The 23,358-nt window shown below is 28.7% G+C and overlaps 1 protein-coding gene across 3 annotated transcripts in view; it reads left to right on the top strand.

Moving 5' to 3' along the window:
* The window catches only part of LOC129960599 (2-acylglycerol O-acyltransferase 2-like), a 34,388-nt gene that overhangs the window by 9,544 nt on the left and 1,486 nt on the right, over positions 1-23,358 (top strand). Inside the window, exons 1-4 of one of the 3 annotated variants that reach the window (XM_056074102.1) lie at positions 2,084-2,226; positions 6,653-7,146; positions 10,888-11,062; positions 17,084-17,283. In XM_056074102.1, coding sequence (XP_055930077.1) covers positions 6,660-7,146; positions 10,888-11,062; positions 17,084-17,283 — 862 coding nt within the window. In that variant the 5' untranslated portion in view covers positions 2,084-2,226; positions 6,653-6,659. Of the gene's footprint in view, positions 1-2,083; positions 2,227-6,652; positions 7,147-10,887; positions 11,063-17,083; positions 17,284-23,358 lie in introns of those variants that run through there. The other 2 variants (XM_056074104.1, XM_056074103.1) reach the window with 2 other exon arrangements.

Below are 23,358 nucleotides of genomic sequence, written 5' to 3'. Positions count from 1 at the left end.
AGGGAACATTTGTTTGCTTATTTAATAAATTATCAGCTACTTCCTTTAATTTCCGATTTTTAAAAAAAGACTTAAAACAAATAATTTTACATCATTAAAAAATTTTAAAAATTATCATTTTTGTAATTGTTTTATGATGATAATAATAAATCAAATTATTTATAATAATTAAAATAACATTTATAATTATTTCCTTTTCAAATATTAAAATAACCCGATTACCCTGACGATACGCCCATGGACTGCGAGAAAAAGAAAACAAATTACTAGTGCATAAGCTATGCCAAAAGTTTGTGGGCTATTTTCTCGGAATTTGTTCTTTTCTGTTTATTTTTATTATTTTCTGATTAGAACTTTTAATATCTTGTGACTATTTTATTTTGAGCCCAAAATAAATTTGATTCATATTAAAGGTTTTGCTATTTTTACTATTAACTATTTATTATAAATATCAATATAACGATTTGTAAATTCAGAGTGGAAAACTATCAATTTGTAGAAAAATCTTCATTATTATTCATCTTTTCTAAAAGGGCAACCTAAATGCACCTCTCTGAAATTCCATTATCCTTCTCTATTTAAATTCTATTGAACTGGAATATTTTTTTAAAAATAAGTTGTTCTATTTAACAAGTTTCGCAATACTGAAAGAAAAAATATGTACTATTTCGCAGTTCACTTCTACAAAACCTTTCTCAGATACACAATTATAAAATATGAATTTGTAAGAAGTTAATTATTAAAATTAGGTTATAATTGAGTAGAGGTTAATAAATATAATTATTTTTTAAAAATGGCGGTTAAATAGGAATGGAAACAATGTAATTGTAAAATACGAAAGCAATATAAAATTATCAAGCAAAGTTGAAAGATCTGCAAACAAATTAAGGAAATTGCCAATATTCTGAATGAAATATTTACATTTGTAATAAATTACTATAGAAACAATATGGAAATAAAAAAAAATGAAATTTAGATATAAAATGCAAGAATTCAGCTTTTCATTTTCACTTCCTTGCCTCGTTGCAGTCAGAGGAAATATGTTTAGAACGCTCCAAGCATATATATTTCTGAAAAATCTGGAAGATAAACCTTGCATTTTGGCAGATTTACATTATTTTTTTTAAATCTGATAACTGATCATTTACTTCTTCAAAACCTAGTTCTGCTTTTCTTCTCGCCACTTTCAGTTTTAGTTCACTTTATAAAGAGGTAGGTTCTTCACTCAACAAATTCTTTCATTTTGCCAAAAATATTAGGTATTTCCTTTTTTTTCCCTTTATTGTTTTTAGAATGAATAATGCAGCTGTTGGTTACTGCTACATTATTTTTTAAAACAATGAAGATATATCAAATACTTACCACCATAATCATGAGTATGTTCTCTTAAGTACAAATATCAAATTTGGTGAGTTCTATTAATCCCTCGTATTTCAAATTTTGACTAAAAGTTCGTAGAATGTAGCTGCAAGAATAGCCAAAGAAAGACTTTTGTAGCACCCTGTATTAAAAAGATCTAAACGAAATTCTTCGCCTGTGTATCTCTTATATACACGCCCACTGGAAGATTAAAAATTATTCATCAAAAATTTTCATATTTCGTCGAGATTTTAAAATATTTATTTTGAATTCTAGTGCGATGCTTCTTTGGCATATTGTCATGTATTCTGAAATTTCATATAATTTGCTTTAAAAATCTACATGGTGGTGTAACAAAAAACAAACAGAAAAATTTGGGATTTTAATAAAAACGCTCAGTTTTTTTGAATAGGCATAGTTTTTTTCTTTGCAAAATTAAATTAAGTACTGCTTTAAAAAAAAACCCCATTGATATAAATTCCAAACAATTATCAGTATTTCATAAAATAGACAGCGCCTAAACTGCTTTCACACACACTAACACACACAATTGTGTGTGTGTGTTTAAAAAAGATCTTTCTTGATGATAATTTAGCAAAGAATAAATGTTTCAATCAATTTTGGAAATTTGATTTATTTTTGTTCAATTTTCTTATTTTGATCTAGCAATTCAAGAACAAACTGATCTGAAGAGAAGACTGTTTAGAATTGGCTCGTTATTACGAGTACGATTTGAATCCTTGTTTTTAATCTTTTTATTGTTATCTATGTTTTCAATCCACCCAGTCTGTAATATTTCGCGTAATTCGGAGGTAAATAGATATACTACAAAGTAAAAGTCATTTCATTTAGTTTCACCTATTAAAAGTAAATATTTTTATGATTTTTTCATTATATTATTTATGTAAGGTTCAATATTGTAAATCTTGTTTTAAACAATTAAATTAAATTTAAAGATGATTGTTTTATTTTTCTTTCGATTTTACAAATATCCTGAAAATTATAGAAAGGTGGTTTCGAGTATTAAAATACATAGCATTTATCGTGTCTTTAATAACAATTTTATGAAGTTTTTTTTATATTCAATTTTTAAAAATTTTAATTTACATAAATATTTCTTAAAAAATTTTTCTTGGATATTTTAGACGATTTTTTAAAAATGTTTTACTTCTAAACCAAAGACTAAGATAAATTTGATTCAAAGCCCATCAAAGTAAAAATGAATTACATTAATAAAATTCATTACATTAATAAATGAACTACATTAATAAAATTCAACTCAAAATAATGTTGATAACTGAATAGTTTAATTTTTGATTTATTCCAAAGTGAACTCCTTTTGTATAAAAATACAATGCTTGATGAAGATAATTTTCCTTTAACGTGAAAAATAAGCTTTTGTTGATTTTAGGAATTATGTAGAATGGACCTTTATTAATACAGAATGATGTAGAAAATAGCTGTTTATTCGAAATTAGTTTCCTTATTTTAAAAAAAATTATGTATTGTCTGTTTGTTCAGCTCCTTATATGTGCATATGATAGATGAGCGTGTAATGAGAGAAAAGATATAAAAATGCTTCACTTTATAATAAAGTTAATATAATATCTGTTTTAGTTTAAAAACTGAATGTTGATTTTTGTGATTTTATTTAATTGTTTTTTTAAACTAATTCCAGTTAGATAAGCTAATAATGTACATGTTTAAGTACAAATCATTTTTATTCAATGAATAATTAATAAATTCAAACTGAAATTAAAATAACTTAATTCTGAGATATCAGTTGTAAAATGTTTCTTATATTAAGAACTGAGAAATGTCAAATTCTCTATTATAAAATATAATTTTTCCCTAAAACATGAAGCAGTGCCATTCATGAAGAAATGTTCTCCTTGTTCTTTGACTGTAATTGAAATATAAATCTGTTGAAAGAATTGATTTTAGGTCAATGTAAATGACTTTTATCATCTTGAAAGATAAATTACCTTATTTCTAATTAATATTTACAGATATTAAAAAGAGATGCTTGTAATAACTTATTCAAATTTATGCAGAAAATTTCTGCTTGATAGTTACTGATAAAACTAATCTCTTGTAATTAAATTTTAATCTTTGTGATAAATTAAAAATAATATAGTGGATGTTGCATAATATGATTGTAGTTTATGTTATCATTTGTGTTATTTTATTATACTGGTTCTGAACCACCATATTCAAATGAACTCAAAAATATTGATTTTGTGTGACCACTGTATTGTTTAATACTATCAGGTTTGAAGTACAGAATTAACTGATCCTTTGTTTTCAACCAGCAGTAGCATTTGATGTTCATGGAATATCATGTTCTACATGTAAGGAAACATATGGGAGTTATTTTTCCTATGAGATGGAGTTCATGCTCTTTTGTTTGGACAAAAATGGCCTGGATTATTATAGACAGTTCTACTGCCAGGTCTGGCTAAAAATCTGCCTTAAAACACTGTTGCCTGTAATTGAATTATGAAAGTAAAATAAATAAGAAAGAATTTATTTGAGTGTTGAAGACAAAGCTGAAATTTTGAGCAGGTGTAAAAGTTTTCCTAAAATGAATCCATGTATTGCTGTCATGTAGTTGAAAATTTCATAGCTTCTTTGTAGAATTTAGAAAAATCATGAGATATTTGTGAGCAAAAATGAGCAACAAACATTGTTGATTTTAGGAAGTTGAATGTGCTGAAAAAAACTCTAGCAAGGGCCAAAATGGGTTAATATTCAATAATTTAAAAGACAAAACAATAAAAGTATGAATAATATATAAATGAACTGTTTAGGAATTATTGTTGATAAGCAACAATCAAGGATTTTTTTAAATTGTTGTTTTTGAAATAAATTATAAAAAGTCCTTAGATAAGTGGGATTTACCCCTCCTTGATGTGATAAAAATATATTCGATTTTACCCAATTTAGCTGCTGTTATTAATTTATCAGTAAAATCAAATTCTTGTCTAGATATGATCGCATTGAGTGAAAGTTATTGTAGTTCAATGTTTTATACTTTTCAGTTTTAATTAACTTATAACTCAGAACTGAAATAACTTTATTTCAGTTATTGCAAAAAATATTATACACTTTTTTAAATTGGAAAGAAAATGTAATGGATAATATTTTCAAAGTGAAAATTCCCAGCTGTAACTTCTTTTTGGTACAACCTACTCTAAAAGTTTTTCAATTTCAATTCAGATATTTATTTTTTATATTTGAAAATGAGTTGGTTATTGCTTTTTTGTATTTAATAATTTTTTTTAAAATCTTCTTTTAAACTAAATCTACTTTATGACTCTTAAAATAGAAATCAAATGGATTAATGTTTGATGAATTAGGTGACCAATGTAATGCAGTTTGCATTTGGGTACTATTATTTCAAATTCTCTGTGAATAGTAGTAAAAGCATTGTCTGTTCTGGACAAATTGAAGGCAACTTCCAAAGAGATTGTATTGGATTTTCAATGTATAAATACCAAATTTAAATTATATAAATAAAATCTTTAATTGACTATGATAATTTGGAGGAGATTTAAAAAAAAAGTGAAATTAAATTAAAGTCCTTTTATGCCCTCAATTATATAAAAAAAATAGTGAGGCCCTGGAATGTCATTTCAATTTGAAATTATAGGGTTAATAAACTTGCACTATACATTTAAAAATATCAAAAATTTCATATGACAAACAACCTACGATTTTTCAAATTAGCTCTGATTTTATCATTGCAAGGTTGTGAACCAAATATAAGTGACCTAACTATTGAAATAAAATAAATAACTCTACATTTGTTTTCCAAAATTTTTTGACATGTGATGATATGTTACTGAAAATATTTCTTTTTTCATATTAGTTTTTTGCTTTACCTATTAGATTAATAAATCCCTGGAGTTTAAAAGTTTCCTATATTTCAAAGATATTTGATACTATATTTTTATGAAAATAATAGGTACACTAAGATGCAAGAAGATAATCTCAGATAAATTTAAACCTTCTTTTATTTTTCTGTTAATTAATAAGAAATTTTAAAAATAGTTAGTATTTGTTACTGTATTAAAAACTTTTTAATGCATTTTTTAAAATCAAAACTAATTTGTTTTTTTGTTTTTATTACACTTTAAATTAAAAAGTTTTATCTTACTGATATCAGAAGCAAATTGTCTGATATTAAGAAATTTATTTTTGACCAACTGAAATAGATGCTATTATTAAAATTTAATGGATTTTGGACTAGCAGAAGTGTTCTAATCTTGACTGTTATATGCCCCTTCATAAAAATATATTGTTTATGTAGTAGAGGCTTTTACAATGACAAATGCTATAGTAACTGCATTTTGGTTCAGTAAATAACAATTAAATTATATTTTTGAAGTGTTATTAAATGCCTTTATAAAGAACAGAACATGCACATTGCGAGTTACAAGTAAGCAACATATCAAAAGCAACAATGAATTGGAAGTAAGCAAATTTTCCTATTCTGAACAATATATTGATTCCTTCTATAATTTCAGATTCTTGGAGGGCCATTTGATCTAATAAAGTTGTGGGTTTTGATTGGTATGCATGTTACTTGTTGCTGTTTTCAGTTATGTGTTCAGCTACACTCAGATATAATTTTCATATTGATTGATTTAAGCCAAGATTAGATAAATCCATATCTGCAAAGTTAAAGTCATTTGCATGCCAAATTTCATCTATCTTGCTTTTTGCATTTGTATGCTCAGAGACAGACTAATCCTTTTTTTTAAACCTAGTTTTAGGGAGATCTAAAACTTTGAGACTTATCAGAATCTTAATATCAATTTTTTTTTAAAGATTTTAATACTCTTCATATGCTTTAGATATGAAAAAGAAAGAAAAAATGTATTCAATCAATATTTCTATGTTCCATAACTTTTTAAACTGTGATGTAATCTGAGAATTTATTAATTTATGTATTTATTTTGAATTGTTTGAATGGGATTGCTGACTGTGTCATTATTCCTTGATTTGATTTGCATTTTAAATGATGTCAACACCTGTCAGTCTTTATATTCTGTGCATTTTTTTTAAAGTTATGTTTTTTTTTTGTGTGTGTGTGTGAAATTTGTTTGTAATCTTATCTTTTCAAAAATAAAATATGTATTTGATATTTATGAGAAGGTGAAGAATTTTGTAATTTATATATGTTAATTTTGAAATTTGTATTTCTCTGATAGAAAAATTATTGAATTTCATTCATATAAGCTTCAACCTTTATTAAAGCAGATTAATATTATTTCATATTTGATTACAGATCAGCCATGAATATATTGGGTATTCAATTTGCACCACTGTCTATCCCACTGGAAAGAAGACTACAGACTGCAGCAGTGTTTTATTATTGTACCAGCTTTGTATTTTTTGGCACAGCTGCTATTGGATTATTTATATACTTCCTTTTTACTAAATTCTTTTTCATACCTCTGTTGTATTTTGCATGGTTTGTGTATGATCATAAAAAATGCTGCCAAGGTGGAAGACGAATTGACTTATGTCGACGATCGAAATTGTGGAGATACTTTGCAGATTATTTCCCTGTTACTATGATAAAAACTGCAGAGTTGGATCCTAATAAGAATTATATTTTTGGATATCATCCTCATGGTATCATGTGCTATGGAGCTTTCAGCTGTTTTGGCACAGAAGCAAGGGATTTTAGTAAAGTTTTTCCTGGTATTACTCCTCGTTTATTGACACTGGAAGGACAATTTTGGTTCCCTTTGCACAGAGAGCATATTATGAGTGCAGGTAAAACTTGCTTGCACTTAATTTATCAAAGTATCTAAAATAGTAATATGTAATGTTGGAATATATTTCCACATATATATTTGATATATTTCCCTTATTCATTGTTGAAAATAGTGGTGAAGAAAGATAAACATTTTGTCATAAATTTATTAACTCATAATTTAAGCTTTAGTATTATTGTCCTTGCATGATTCAGATATATTTTTAATGAACAAATCAATGTTAATAATGAACGAATCAATCAAATTTTTAAATTCTGCTTAAAAGTTTTTTTTATCTTGTTTATTAATTATGAATTTTCTTCAGCCATCTTAAAACAGCTTAACAACAAAATGCAAATTAAACTTTAACCTTAAAATGTTGGTTAGAACTGATTAATAGATTTTTCAATTGTTTTTTCTACTATCTCATTAGATGAAACCTTCTGTTTTGAGATTGTGTAGTTTTAATTCAATTAAGAATCCAGAGAATGTTTGAAACGTTTATAGGTTTCTACTTTTTTTTTTTTATATTGAATTATTACATATCTGAATGACTTAATTTTATTATAAAAGTTTAAAAATAGGTCAAATCAAAGTAGCTGTGAGATACTGGCAAATCAATTAAATGGTTAATAATTTAGATTAGGATTGTAGCAATAATTATGGGGGATAAAATCTCGCATAAATTCTCCAAATTGAATTTATATAGTTATTAAAAGTTTGAGTAGCTTCAGGATTTTTAATATTCTATTTAAAATATGTACATAAAAAAAAAGGCGCCACAAGTCTTGCAATTCCTCTGTTTTTTGTAATCTAAACCTAAAAGCATTAGTTGTTAATTTGTTACAAAGCAATCTTTTGCAACTAACATAATAGTTGTAAAATTGAAGATGAAGAAAGATAAACATTTTGTCATAAATTTATTAACTCATAATTTAAACTTTAGTAATTCATCAACATACTTCCTATGACATTTTCAATTAGTATGTGTATTACAAATTAATATTTACTATGAGAAGTAAATGACATAAATGTTATACTCGTATTCAATTGATATTATTGTCAGATTGAGGCATGATGGATTGAGCATATATTTTTGCCTGCTTCAATTTTAAAAAACATGTTTATGAGCTTACTACTGATAGTGAATTTCAAGACATTATTTTTGAAGCAGTATTGACAAATTATGTTTGCAGAGGTCCACATACAAATGAAATTATTTAATATTAGTAAGCCCTTCAATGTTATTGAGTTTCTAGGAGGTTGCCTAGAATTGCTTAATATATTCAAATCTGATTATAGTCTTTCAGTTAATAATTTTGAAACAGTCACATCTCACTTGTGAAACATTTTTAACATTCCTCTTGTTCTCAGTACGTTCCTTGATAAAATGAAATGAAAAATTTGTTGTGGTTTCTTTTGGTTCTATGACTGTCTCCCTGAAATTTTATTTTGCTTTTTTATTCATTACTGCAGTTTTAAATTTTATGCTCATTTGAATATAGACTTGTGGCTTCATTTTTATAAAGTGATTTTATCTTAAATTTTGTCACATCATGGCTACAATTGATTCCTAAATTATAGAAATGCAAGCCAATCCACTTTGGAAAACATTTTTGAAAATGTTTAATGTATTTACTAATATGCTAAAAACAATTTTAACTATTAATCACCTCGAAAAAATGCATTTCCTTCAAGCTTCTGGAAACCTTTCTTTTGAAGAAACTGAACATTCTTTTTAAAACTTATTACCTAAAATAAAATACACAAATATGGAATTTTAATCCAACCTTGTGAAGTATTGATCTAAATTGTTTTTTCAAGATAAATATATATGTGATTGATGGATTATATTGAAGAAGATTCATGTTTTAAATGTACACGTTTAGCATTAATTTTTTAATTTTGTTTTAGAAGTGAAACTATTATGCCTTTATTGTGTTACGGATTTTCTTCCTCGTCCGTAGGGGTTCTTTTAAGATTTGATGATCGATGCTGAAAGAAACAGTCCTTTAATAGAAAACAACGACGACGTTTATTTAACACAAAGACACAGACGGCGAATACAAAGACGACAACAATATACAGCCGAAATGCGCACGCAGGACAGCACACTACAGCTAACAATAGCACACAAGTAGTAATCGACCACAGCACACAAAGCGGCCAGACAAAATCCAGCAGGAGAGGGGATTCCCGGAGCTTCGCGCTACGGCCTCTCCAAACGGCTGAAGTTCTCACTGTTTTCTCGCTTTAGCTGTATCCAATTGCCGACTCACTACCACACGACTGGCTACTTCACACACAACTTGATACTGCTTCTACAATAGACAACAGGATTCGGCACACAACCCAGTTCAGCAATAGCGTGGGCTCCACACGACGCTGGATCTCCGCCGTTGTTTCGCTATCTTCTCGAAGACTCGTTACTTGTCTACGACTCCGACTATGATTTAATTCACGACTCCTCGCAGCTTGAGACGGCCGGTCTTTTATAGTTCCCGGGAGGCGTATATCAGTTCTTATTGGATGGATCGTTAAAGTTCTCGAAGTTTCCTGCATTATCTATTTTGTCACCAAATGATCGCCAAGCTCTTGGATCACTGGATCGGTACCCGAGCAGCATCCAATACAGATCATTGTTAACCAGTCTTTCCGGTGATAGAACTAACCGTGCTGGGAAGCAACTTTACAGGCTTGTAACAATTGGTTATTTACAGTGTGTTGAATACACTGTAGAATCTCTTAAAATTATAGGTAGGAATAAGTTAGTCATTTTGTGTTGATTCAATTTTTTTATAAGCTTGTAGCGAATTGAGATGCGCGAGGATAGAACCTGGGACCTTGTGGTTCGCAGCCCAGTAACATGACTATGATACAAAAGCAATTGCTCGTGCAGCGTAGTTGTTAACTGGCTTATAAGCTTTCACCACAGACTCTCCCTCCAGTGAGTCGGAGGTGAGACGAACGATATGGCTGTTGAGTGGTGATGTATTAGCTGTTGATTCTAATGCGCCTGTACCCATTTGAGTAGCACCAAGCGTTATGGCGAGCATTTGGGTTAGTGGTTGCTGATGCTTTTTGCTGCGTCAAATGAATCTGGCGATTTTGGTTTGCTGTGGGTAGATGGCGCCACAACAGCAGTACGTAAGGTTGAAGGTTCATCGTCCGAGGTCACCAATGTAGTCGATTGATATGCGCGAGGATAGAACCTGGGACCTTGTGGTTCGCAGCCCAGTAACATGACCATGATGCAAAAGCAATTGCTCGTGCAGCGTAGTTGTTAACTGGGTTATAAGCTTTCACCACAAGCTTTTATGATCAAATCCATGAATATAGCTCTTTGATTTTTCTACGGTGTCTAAACTATATTATCATATTTCACGATTTGCAATTCTTAATTTGTTTACTAAAATAAATATTTGTGCATGTTATTGTTGGATTTAATAAAAGTACCCTTTTCTTTTGCTGATATGAAATACATTCTATTCTTTGGTGATTTTTTTCCCCCTAATGAATTTGTGAACTTGGATTAGCTGCTTAGGAAAATGCTTTCAGACTAAGTCAGTTCATTGTTGTATCACATCTGTTATATGATACTGAAAATGTACTCACCATATTTAATAAAATTTTTAATCTTGATAACATGTACACCAGTAAAAAGAAACCCCTTTTTTAGTTTTAAACAGACATCTGGTTTCTAGTGATACATTTCATTTTTTTTATAATTTCAAGTTTATTAAAATGATTTCCCACTTAGGTTGCTGTGCTGCTACAAGAGAAAGCATTGACTGGCTTTTAACAAAAGAAGGGAAAGGAAATGCTCTTGTTCTTGTAATTGGTGGAGCAGCTGAAGCTTTAGATGCTCATCCTGGAGATGTTAATTTAACACTAAAGAGGAGAAGAGGGTTTGTTAGACTTGCTTTAAAACATGGGTAAGTAATTAAAGTTTCTTCACTTCAAATTAAATTTTATTTCATATTTTTGAATATGTTTTTTTAAATTTATCTTTATATATATATATATATATATATATATATATATATATATATATATATATATATATATATATATATATATATATATATATATATATATATATATATATATATATATATATATATAATTTTAAATCACTAATGTAATTATTAGATTATGCTTTTTATTTTTCTCAAAACTTTTTATCAATCTCTATAGAGAGGTTTGTTGGCTCATTATATCATGCTTATTATAACAATGGCCTTGGTGAATAAGATTTACAGTTTTTAATCTGATATGGGGGAGTTTTACTGATTTAAAAAAAATTGGTCATTTTTCTTTTCTTGAAATAATTTTTTTCATTTACTATCAAATTCATAAAAGCTAAGATGTAGACTTTCCTGAAAAATTCTGTAAAATCTGTAAGTATTTTAATTCAGCGCTTGCAAAGAAATTTCAGGAGTGAAGTTAATTGTGACACCAAAATATAAATTTTGGTGTCACAATTAACTTCACTATCTATAAATTTTAATAATTTTCTTCTACATTTGCAACATAACTTGCATTTAAGTAGGCCTTTGTTTTATTCTTGTGATACATTGTGTAAATGTGTTTCCTCTATTAGTTTTACTTCTTATAGTTGTATTGAAGTTAGGATTTTTAAATTTGCAAGGAACTTAAGGATAATATGCATTTATTCAATTCTCATTGATATTCTACAAATTTAATGCCAGATATATGCAAAACTTTAATTCTGTTGATTTTGTCAAAATGCAAAATGCAAAAAAAAAAAAAAAAAAAAAAAATGTTTATACCAGTTATTTTTGAATCAAAAAGCCCCAAGATTTTCTTAATTATTTTTGGCATTGGAAATGAAATATTCTTTTGTCCTGTGTTTTTTTCTGAATAAGGCGATTGTGATAACTTTTGTTTCTTTTTGCATTTTTGTTACTTTTCACAACGTTTTTATAAACACAAAATGTTTATTCTGGGAAATTTCTGTAATTTGAAACTGCTTTAAATGAGAGGAAATAAATTCTTGTGAGAAAATAGTGTTTTCACATTCCTTGATAATTGGTTCAATTACAATCATGCTGTTCTTTCTTCTGTATTAAATATGAATTAGTGAGATTCTAATGAAGAGCATTTAGATTTTCACTATATGCCTTTTATCTTTAACCATATGATTGGCACAACATGGCCAAATATGACTCTTGTGCCACAAAGGCATATTATGGCAGTAATTCATCAATATCTATTCTTCTTGGATATATGCACTTCTTTATATTTATTGATATATCTATGTAGAGAGAATTTAAAATAAAGTTAATAGGAAATATATATATATCAAGAACATTATTTCTAATCAAACCATAATCAATGTTTTATTTTTCATCCTTTAATTTTCCAGTATGATAATTCTTTTTCTTTTTGGAATTCATAATACTGGCACTCACTCATTAGATTACATCTCCCATGGTAAGCAGATACATTCGTTATTTCTTTTTTCTCTGGTGTTGGTATTGGGTTCATATGGAATGCATGCTCTTCTTCCAATTGTATTTAAATTTTATTGAAGTATTTTGAAACAGTGCTTGAATAAAAAGAGAATAAAAATGAAAATTCTGAATTTTCTTATGTTTGTTTTATTTAATATGAATTTGAAATGATTTATATATTTTATGACCATTAATGTTCAGAAAATACAATAATTGTGATGCATGCGAAATTGTTCATCACTTTCCAAATTTGTTTTCTATAAGTGTTTTTCCAATTTTCTTAGTATATATAAAAGTCTGAAGATGAAATTCATGTTACTGTATTCTTGCTGCACTATTTTGAGTTTTTATGAAGTATGAACTTGTTCAGTATTCTAGAGAATCAAAAAAGAATCTTTTTGTTTTCTGTTATTATCATTGCAAAATTTCAAACAAACCTTCTCAAAAGTAATAAAAACAAAAGAATGAAAGGTAAGAAATGTTAAACAAACCAGGATTTATGATGGCCTTGTTTTTTATAAGTTGACAAGGATAAAGAATACATTTAATCATACTTATGCAAAAGGTGTGTGTGTATGTATGCACACGTGTGAATAAGTAAAATCTTAATTGTAACAGAAAATGGAATTGCCAATTGTCATTTTTTAGATTCATATTTTTATTTTTGATTTTTCAACAAAGTAACAAATTTATACATATATAACATTAATAAAATATTATGTAACTTGACTAATTCGAATTCATCAATAATTTGAATATGTCTAATCCTTTCAGTTTCCTATTAGCATATGTATATTTCATTGATTCGAAATTTTAAAAAGATCCTATTTATTTTTTCATTAAATTGTGTCCAAAATATTCATTTGTGGGTTAATTTTTAAAGTCCTTAATATACATGACTTTTCTTTGCAGATTGTATTTAATCAAAAACTGCCATAAAAAATTTCATTCCCTTAAAGGATATGAATTAAGCTGCATATTTTGAAGTTTTATTTGTTATGCAATTATTGCATGTAAAGAGCTGTAGAGTTTTTATTAAAATTATTTGTTTAATGAAATTATTTTATATTATTTTTATTATTCCTTAATTTATTGATATTGCCGACTGTTTATTAGTAAAATTGTTAAAAATTAAATTTAAACTGCTATTTTTAATTTTAAAGTTTTTTTTCTCTTATTGTATTCATTTTTAATTCCTATTTTCCCCTTTATTTGAATTTTTGGATAATCTGAATTTTTATTGTGGTGCTAGCAATTTCGAATGAATTGAGCTCCACTACATTTATAATTTTGCAGTTTGATAAAATTGTGAAGATTGATCCTTATTTGAAAAAAAAAAAAAAAAAAAAAAAAAAAAGATTTCTTGTTATTTAGAAACATTTTATTAAAGATTAAGAAACTGTTTTTTAAACATTCACATTTTTCTTTGCAATGTTTAATGGCAATAAATTGATTCCACTATTTTCTATTATCTTGTTTAAAGTATGTTATTTTAGCAAAATACTTCTGCTATTTTTTGTAAATCATGCGATTTTATATGTGTGTTTATATTAGTAAATATCTTTGTTTTGTTATTAATGTATTAGAAATCCTCTTATGATAACTTTATGACCCTGATATTAAGATTTAGGAAATCAACTACAAGGTAATTAATCTTTGAGGAAATTACAGAAAAAAAAAAGGATTAAAATTCCAAAATTAAAACATAATGGATACAAAATAAAAATGTATAAAGATTTTATGCGTATTTAGATTTAAACATTTCTTTTTAACATATATATATATGATATGGAGGTGTGATGGCCAAGCTATAACAAGTTCGAGTTTGTATTTTAGAATTTAATGAATGACAATAAAATTAGGTTAATGACGAACAAATGATGATGGCTAATTTACAGGATGGAGTGGATAATCAAGTTCGGCGTTACCATGCAAGTTCGTCTTTTAACAATACGTTGTAATATTTCGTCTTTTTAAACACGTCTTAATCACCTCGCCTCGTCTAGGCGTAAACTGCACGTCGCTCTTGTTTCCTCCACCAGAGGCCCTGCCTAGTGGCGGAAAGTGAGATACCTGGCACCACACATATATATACACTATGTACCAATAAGTATTTGGATATCCATGCAAATGAGAATATTTACCGTCCTGATCTACGTCACGTCTTCTGTACTTAAATATCGTCTAGGAAAAAGCATTGGCATTAGTCGCATGCAAGATATCGCGAAATTGAGAGCTGCCTGACTTCGAGAAAGGCGTAATTATTGGATATTATAGAAATGGCCGATCCTTAATGGACATATCTAGTGAGTTAAACATTCCAAAATCGACAATGGCTTTCGTCATTAAAAAATGGAAGGTGAGTGGTGATTGTCGGAATGTGCGTCGACCGGCAGACCCACGAAACAAAGCGTAGAGACCGACGAGTACTGTCCAAAGAAATTCGAAAAAACCGCACCAAATCGATATTCTACATACTACAAGAGTTCCAAAAAAGAATCCTAAATTGTTGTTTCGATAAATACCATCCGCAAGGAAGCACATTTGCTTGGTTTCCATAATCGTGCTGCCACTCATAAGCCTTTGATTATAAAATCCAACCTCGCTGCTCGGATGATATGGTGCAAGGCGCATTGAAATTGGACCGTAGATTAGTGGAAACAGATTCTCTGAAGTGATGAATCAAAGTTCAATCTCTGCCAGTCAGACGGCAGAGTCTGGGTTAGGTGTATGCATTGAGAACGTCTTTTACTAGAATGTATTGTCCCTACGATAAAGTTTGGTGGAGATGGAATTATGGTTTGGGATGTTTCTCGTGGTATGGACAGGGACCTCCCAATTCATGGTAATTTCAACGTCGATTGCTACTCCACTATTCTAGACAACAATGTATTTCCCTCGCTATGGCAGTTTGACGAGCTGGATCGTTGTTATTTCCAGGATGATAACGTCACTTGTCATGTTGTGAGGTCTACAATGGATTCATATGATGATAATGGAGTGAATTGCCTGGACTAGCCGGCTCAGAATCCGGACTTAAATCCTATAAAAAACCTCTGGAATGGGTTTGATCGCCGAATTAAGGGGTGCAGCAACCGTCCAAAATCAGTGAAAGAACTTATATGTCTTCTCCAAGGCGAGTGGAAGAAAATATTACTGTCCATCAACCAAACACTTGTGGAAAGCATGCCCTAAAGGGTAAGACTGCAATTATCTAAAGTGTGGGGCTCTACCACTATTGGATATGAATAAATTGTATTTATATCTTTTATCATAGGTGTCCAATTACTTATTGGCAGATAGTATGTATATATATATATATATATATATATATATATATATATATATATATATATATATATATATATATATATATATATATATAATGTACAAAGAGTTTGATTATATAATATTGAAATGTTATCCAATTGTTCCATATATATTGCAAAACACTTTGAATTCATAAATTTTAATACTCATATTAATAGCATGTGGGTAAATCTGATGCTTGCTAGTTCTTTGTTATTGTATTGTGAGTTATTTAATCTTCACAATCACTTTGGAACATTCTATCCTGACTTACCTCTATTGCAATAATGACAGAATATTTATTTTATTAATTCCAACTTATGAATCTACACAATAAAAGTCAGAAAAATAGGTATCCTGGGTAGCATCTTCACCAGTAGTATTTCAATTGTTTGAAATCAAAATTAGAGTTCTTTCTTTTAATAAAATCTATCAAGATCAATACAAAAGCACTTAAAATAATGTGTTACGAAGTGCATAGTAATTTGATTAAATAAAAAAAATGCATTATGAATGAAGAATTATTTTTTAAAAAAATTATTTGAGGTAAACGAATGTGGAATGTGTTTAGTAGATAATTCACTTCTGTGTTTTCCTTAACTTTGACTTTCGGTTTTCATTCGATCATCTAATTTAATGGTATTACTGTAGCATATAACAATATTTTCTCTTACTTTATGATAAAGATGTGGAAAGTGCTAAGATCAATTTCATCTATAAAATGTTTTTGAAAATAATCGAAAGATTCTTGCGTGCTAGCATTTAGGTAACGATTATTGGCATTAGAAATTTGTAAAATACTAGAGAAATATGAGATTTTAAGTATAAATATATTTTAGGATGTAACATAACTGCCTTATTAGGTGAACCTTATTAATTAGTTCAAATAGATTAATTGATATCATGTTTGCATTAATAAAAAAAGATCTTTCTTTGTTGTATTCCTTCTTGATTTTAATTTTTCCTGATATTTTCCTTTATATTTTATTATTTATGTTATCCTGTTTATTAGTAACGATTGCAAAAAGGAATATTTATTAAGTTCTTCCATTGCCCACTTATGTGCTTTTTTTGTTGCATAATGTGACGTTTTTTTGTGTATCCTATTTATTTTATTATTTTAAATTTTACTTTATAGTGAAGTTTAAAATAACGGATGTTATTTTTTAGTGCATCTCTGGTGCCAGTATTCGCATTTGGTGAGAATGACATATTTCAACAGGTGGAAAATCCAAAAGGCTCACCGTTGCGCCAGTTTCAAGACAAGTTAAAGTCATTTTTAGGTTTTTCTGCTCCTCTTTTTCGAGGACGTGGCATGTTCCAGTATAATTATGGCCTCTTACCTTACAGAAAGCCTATTACTGTAATCAGTACGTATAAAGGGTTTTATTTTATTTCACATAATGTCTTGGTAATATTCAATTACAGTGAAGAAATCTATAAATAATGGAAATAGTTTGGTGCAATTTCATTATTTACGGAAATTTTTTAATTAAACACAATGCATTAAAATTCAGGGAATGTCTTGTGTGTGCAAAGATTACTAAAAACATGGGTAAAAAAAAAGAAAAAAAGAAAAGGATGCGAAAGTTTTCTTATATGTATAACAGGTATTTAAACTGTTTATTTTCAAACTCTGGTCGTTTTTTAAATCTGTATATTCTTTTATGATTAGGTTTCGGCGGTGATCGAACTTTATCAATGTAATATATTCATACAAACAAATCGATATATCATTAATTATTTATTTAATCATAAAGTATTAAACAATCTCTTTTAACATGCCGATTAATCATAACGTCTCCAAATAAAAGGAATTTTTAGTTTATCTTGCTGAATTTTCATTTCATATAATAAAAATATTTATGCATTTCCTTCCAATAAAGTAATTAAAAATATGGTTGTTAATATCTCTTAAATAGAGTAATGAAGTGGTATTTCGCTTAAGCAGTTCTGAATTTCACAATGCATTATAATACTCATTTCTTCAATGTGGTGTGATTTTAAAAATTTAACCTTCTTTGCTTTAAAAATGCCATTCTACTTTACTTTGCAAAAGAAATGCGCCTTAATGCTCTTCATAGCTAAATTTAAGTAGTTTTGATAAACCCAGATTCCAAAATCTAAAGATCTTGTGGAAAAACAATTCCATATGTAAATAATATTAATTTTTCATTTTGTTTTAAAAATATTAAAGGCAGATTTAATTTAAACATGCAATTAAAATTTTAACTCAATTTTTAGATTAGACGTTTACAGTTTAAAGTGACTGCCTATATTGAAAATGGCATTTTTCGATGCAAAAATATTTTGATTCAAATAATTTTTTTTCCAAAATCATTTTTCATTTCTTGTCCTCCGGAAGGCAAGATATAGGTAATTAAAAAATTGCACCTTTCTGTTAAGTTAAACTTATTTCTCAGCCTACAACCGGAAATCGCTGCAAGATGCAGTTTCTAACATATTTTTCTTAATTTCAATCCACAAATAATATTTTTATAATATTACTAATTCACAGCCATAAATTTTTGAACCTATTTTCTTAATTTCGGGATATTGACAACATCTTCAATCTCTGAAACATTTGTTCATATTGTATATTTCAATTCGATTTCACATGAATTTCCTTTCGAAAGTTAAAAATAAATCAAATAAGGAACTGGAAGGAAAAGACAATTTCATCAATAAATCACAAATTTATGATGGGACTGCAATTCGTAGCATTAAAAGTATGCGATTTTTATCAACTGTTGCAACTTTTTATCACTGTTGTTCACGCACTAAACATTTTATGCATGGGCAATGTCCTACAGTAGTCAACAACTGGGACAAATATAACAGGCAAGGTACAGGGGGAAACATTTATTGGAAAAGCTATTGGAATTATTCAAAATATTATGCAACCGATATACACGAAACAGATATACATTAGGTCAAATATTGTTAAAGAATCCTCTTCATAAAATGACACAAAATGTCAAGTGTAAACATGGCATTTTGACATGACACAAAATGTTCTGTCAATTTACTTTGAATTTGCCAATTAAAACGAATTTGGTTTTACAGATTTTTTTAAACATTTTTATATACTATTTAATTAGAAAATACTTAATAAAACGTTAGAAATAACTTTTAAAAATGGCCACGAACGTACGGAGTCACATTTAGGAGTTTGAATGTAATTTTCATTTTCAAAATTCATAAGGAGATTAAAAAAAATATTTATTTCAAAATGTGCAAAGCATGCACAACAAATATTTTTAATTATAAGCAGATTTATGGTAGAGTTATATAATACATAGCTCATAATACATCGTAAAAGTTTTAGAAAAGATCTTCCAATTTTCAGACAAATAAGAAACATGGACTGTAACATCTTGGTGATATTGATCATTAAATTTGTCCCAGTCAATGACTAAATGTGATTGATACACATCATCTTTTATTTACATTCTCTTGAGTAAGGTAATATTGGGTATGTGAATTCAGTTATTTTCAGCAAAGAAGTTCCAAATAAACTATCGTTTTTCTGAAACCCTTCTTTGTTCTCGACCCTAATGTTCTGTTGTCATCCTTCATCTCTCTCCTTACACCAGTTCCCCACATCCCTCTACCCCTTATTATTCACTGAAAGTCTTACATTGAGGGGAATGGCAGAAACTTCGTTAGTCTCATTTGCTGTCAGAGGATGCCTCAGTTCCTCTCCTCTCAAAGAATTTTTTTTTCTTGAAGTAGTTCAACTGGGGGGAAAACGTTAGTTCAAGCAACATAAGGAGGTATAATAGTGCTAAGGTTGAAAGATAATTGTAGTGGCGCAGCTAAAAATCTACTAATTAAAAAAAGCCTTTGTGCTTCAGCAACATGTAAGAAACACATGGATAATTAGAAATGAATATTTAAGTTCACCATGCACTAACTGTGATTAGCTTATCAGCTCTAATATCAATTTTTAAATATATTTAAAAAAAGAATTTGAACTTGATTTAAATATGCTCACTCTTACTGTTATTTTTGGCATAAAATTTTCCTAGTTTAATAATGATAAAATACAAAAAAGAAAAAAAAATCATAATTATACACTTTTTTTCTTTATTCACATAATACGAAATAATAAAAAAAATTTAAGATATTCTAAAATACTTTTAAAAATTTAGGATATTCTAAAATAATTCACATTTTTTTAAAAAGTTCAAAATAGATAAACATAAATTTCTGATACTTGTAAAAATTGCACAAATTTTACTCATAACAACACTTTTATAGCTATTAGAATCGAAATAATTTCTGCATAAAAGAAAAGAATGAAATGGAAAGATATTAAATCTTTTAATTAAAAAATGTTAAACAATATAATAAAATCAAAGAATATATTGAAATCTCATCGATGAGCACCTAAAATGCAAATATAATAATATTAGTAATGACATTTAAAATTACTTTAATCAAATCTACAAATTCATGTTACTCGAAAGACTCCCGCAAGTTCTAAGAAAGCTCAGATTTCCTTCTTAATTATTAGAACAGGGAAATCTCGAATACCTTTTGTCTTCATTTCTCCAGGAGTTCTATTACCTTGCACAACTACATGCCCCAAATATTCAGCATAGTAAATTTGCCTTTGGAAGATTTTAAACTCAAATTCTCTTGGATGCGTCGCATTGTCCAATTAGTATGCTTTAGATGTTCTTGTTACGTATTCAAAACTGTGGCCACATTATCAAAGTGTGGAATTGTGGATTCTTCGCTACCATTCTACAATTCGACATCATGTTTCTGAAAAAATATGAGGCATTCAGAGTGGTCTATAACTTCCAAAATGAATCACAAAAGTTGATAGCCTTTGAGCTCTCGTGGTTAATGGGATTTGCCAATATCCCTTTGACAGATCCAATAAGGTGATGTTTTTTGAGACAGACACAAACTGTTTGCTCAACATTGGGCAATGAAAAATAATCAGTTCTTATGAAACTCTTCTTTTGACGATAGTCGAGACATTCTCGTGGGTGTTGGTCAGATACTTCAACTAATGTCATAAGGGATGTGTAATCCGATTCTCCAGTTTCTATCACTTTATAGCTTAGCATATTATGTAGCTTCGCTTTTAAGATCTCATTTTGCCTAAGAGAAAGTTTATATGATTTGGCAATAACAATATTGCCGATTGCTAATACAATATCGTATTTAACTAAATGAGTACACCCTGAATCATTGGAAAATACTTTATCATATTTTCGAAGAAGGATTTGTGGTTGTTGAAACTGCTCAACTGTAGCCAATCATTAATTTCCCGTCGATCACCATTTCATTGAAATCAAACATATTTGGAACGGTGATAACTACTCGATATCATCTTTAAGCAGAGCACTATAATTCTCGGAAATGAGAAACTTGACTAGTTCAGGGCTCTGTTAGTATAGTTTCAACATATTAATATCATATATCCGAGAATTCTGTTTCTTTCCTATAAGAGACACAATATAATTAATATTTGAAATTTTTTCCCCTCTGATGCTAGGATTTGTCTATTGATCTGCAAGTTTATTAGCAATTGCAGTGGTCAGTGGTTAATCTCCTTACTTAAACTCTCTTTTGAGAGAATTTTTATCCTACCAAATTTTTCTTTTTAACTATATTGCTTTCTTTTTTGATCTGCCAATTCTTGACGGGTTTTTAATCGACTAAGCATTGAAAAAACATTGTACAATGGACTCTCTTCTTTCTCAGTTTTCGCCCATTTCTCATAGAGAAAAGTCTCTGAAGCCATCACATTCTTTCCATGCACTAATTCAGCTAGACTAAAAACTGTCCTCTCTTATATCACGATACATACGGTAAATAAAGCAGGATGGTTACTTTTTCCCCAATTTGTGGCTGCTTCCAGGCACAGCATTTCGAGGATACGTTTCAAGTTAGGGTTATTCGAAAAGTAAGATCTGCTTCCTTACAAAGCATAAACCATCACAGATTTTCAAAACTTTTTTTGATTTAATTCCTAACATGATTCTCTATTATTCTACCTAGTTCCCATATTTGGTTAAACATTTGCCATAAAGGTCTACAAACTTTTGTAAGCATAAATCATAAAAGACTGCCGCCTGAGAAGGTAAGCAGTCTTTAACTGCTTCTTTTATCTCGTCATTTATGACGAAGCGCTTGCCGCTGAGAAACTCCTTTAGGTAACAAAACAAATGAAAATCGCTTCTCACCAAGTCTGGACTGTAAGGTGAGCGGTCAATCTGTTCCCATTCAAACTATCTGATCAGATGAATGGTGTCTGACATTGTCGTACAGCAACAAAATTCCATACTTCAGAAAGCCGAGTTGCTTATTCTATATTGCACGTTGAAGTTTAGTCAAGGTAGCGCTATAAGTGGTTGGTTGAAAGTAAACTCAAATGCAAGTCTTATTTTCATTTTGTTTCCACGCTACTATTTGATACTTATATAGCAATTATAATATTTGACAAAATAATTTAAATTCCTGCAAAATGTATCTTGTCTAAAACGTTTTTCTATTCATCTGAAAGTTTCCGAATCTTAATTCTGTCTTTAATGCATAAATGCATCTGTCATTTCGAAGGAAGATGGGGGAGGCAAACACAGTCTCCTTTTTTTACTACTTTCTTTAGCATGCCTTGTTCTGAGTTTCTCAAGAGCATCTCTTATCAGTTCTTAGTGCAATTAGCTCTTTATCTCCTGAACATGGACAGAAATATGTAGCAGAATCTTAATGAGATTTTATTTTTAAAGCTGATTTGGGTTGTTTTTATCGTTTTTATTCCCTTGTTATTACTTTCATATTCAATCTCTTCAACATAACTTTGGTTATATGTCGAAATGATTTACTATAATATTATTCCGTTTGATATATTGATTGAAAATGAATCCATAGATTATTATGGATTCATTTTTCACTTGTGAAAGAAGGTGCAAATATTGACGCAGGTTCCTTGTATTAAAATAATCGAATTTACAGTTAAAAATGGAATTTGCTTAAAAATATGTAACTCAAAATTCAATCGCAATAGAACACGAACTCTATAATCCAACTAGTTTTAGATATCGCAGAGCTCATTGGGCTTCGCCTCGTTCAATGGAATGGCGAATTTAAACTTCAGCAGTTGCCCACAATTTATTTTTCTAGCAAAAAAAGGTAATAAATTTTCTAAAATATTCCCAGTATCTCTGGAATCAAGCTTCGTGACTTGGCATTTAACAAACAATCATTTAGCATTAAAATTGGCGACCAAAAATATCACAAAGTCAAAATCAGCAAATTGATATAAACATTTCAGATTTGAAATTCTAATTATTTTAGACGATAAGAATATTTTTATTTTTTGTAATTAGTATCTTGCATTTGCTTGTTCTTAAAAAGTATTTAATATTTTTTACATTGTTAATTATTTTCTCTTTATAGTTGGTAAAAAGTATTTAATATATTTT

This window comes from Argiope bruennichi, chromosome X2 (genome assembly GCF_947563725.1).
Source record: "Argiope bruennichi chromosome X2, qqArgBrue1.1, whole genome shotgun sequence".
NCBI lineage: Eukaryota > Metazoa > Arthropoda > Arachnida > Araneae > Araneidae > Argiope > Argiope bruennichi.
Note: the sequence above shows the minus strand (reverse complement) of the source record. Positions and strands in the feature narration are given on the sequence as shown.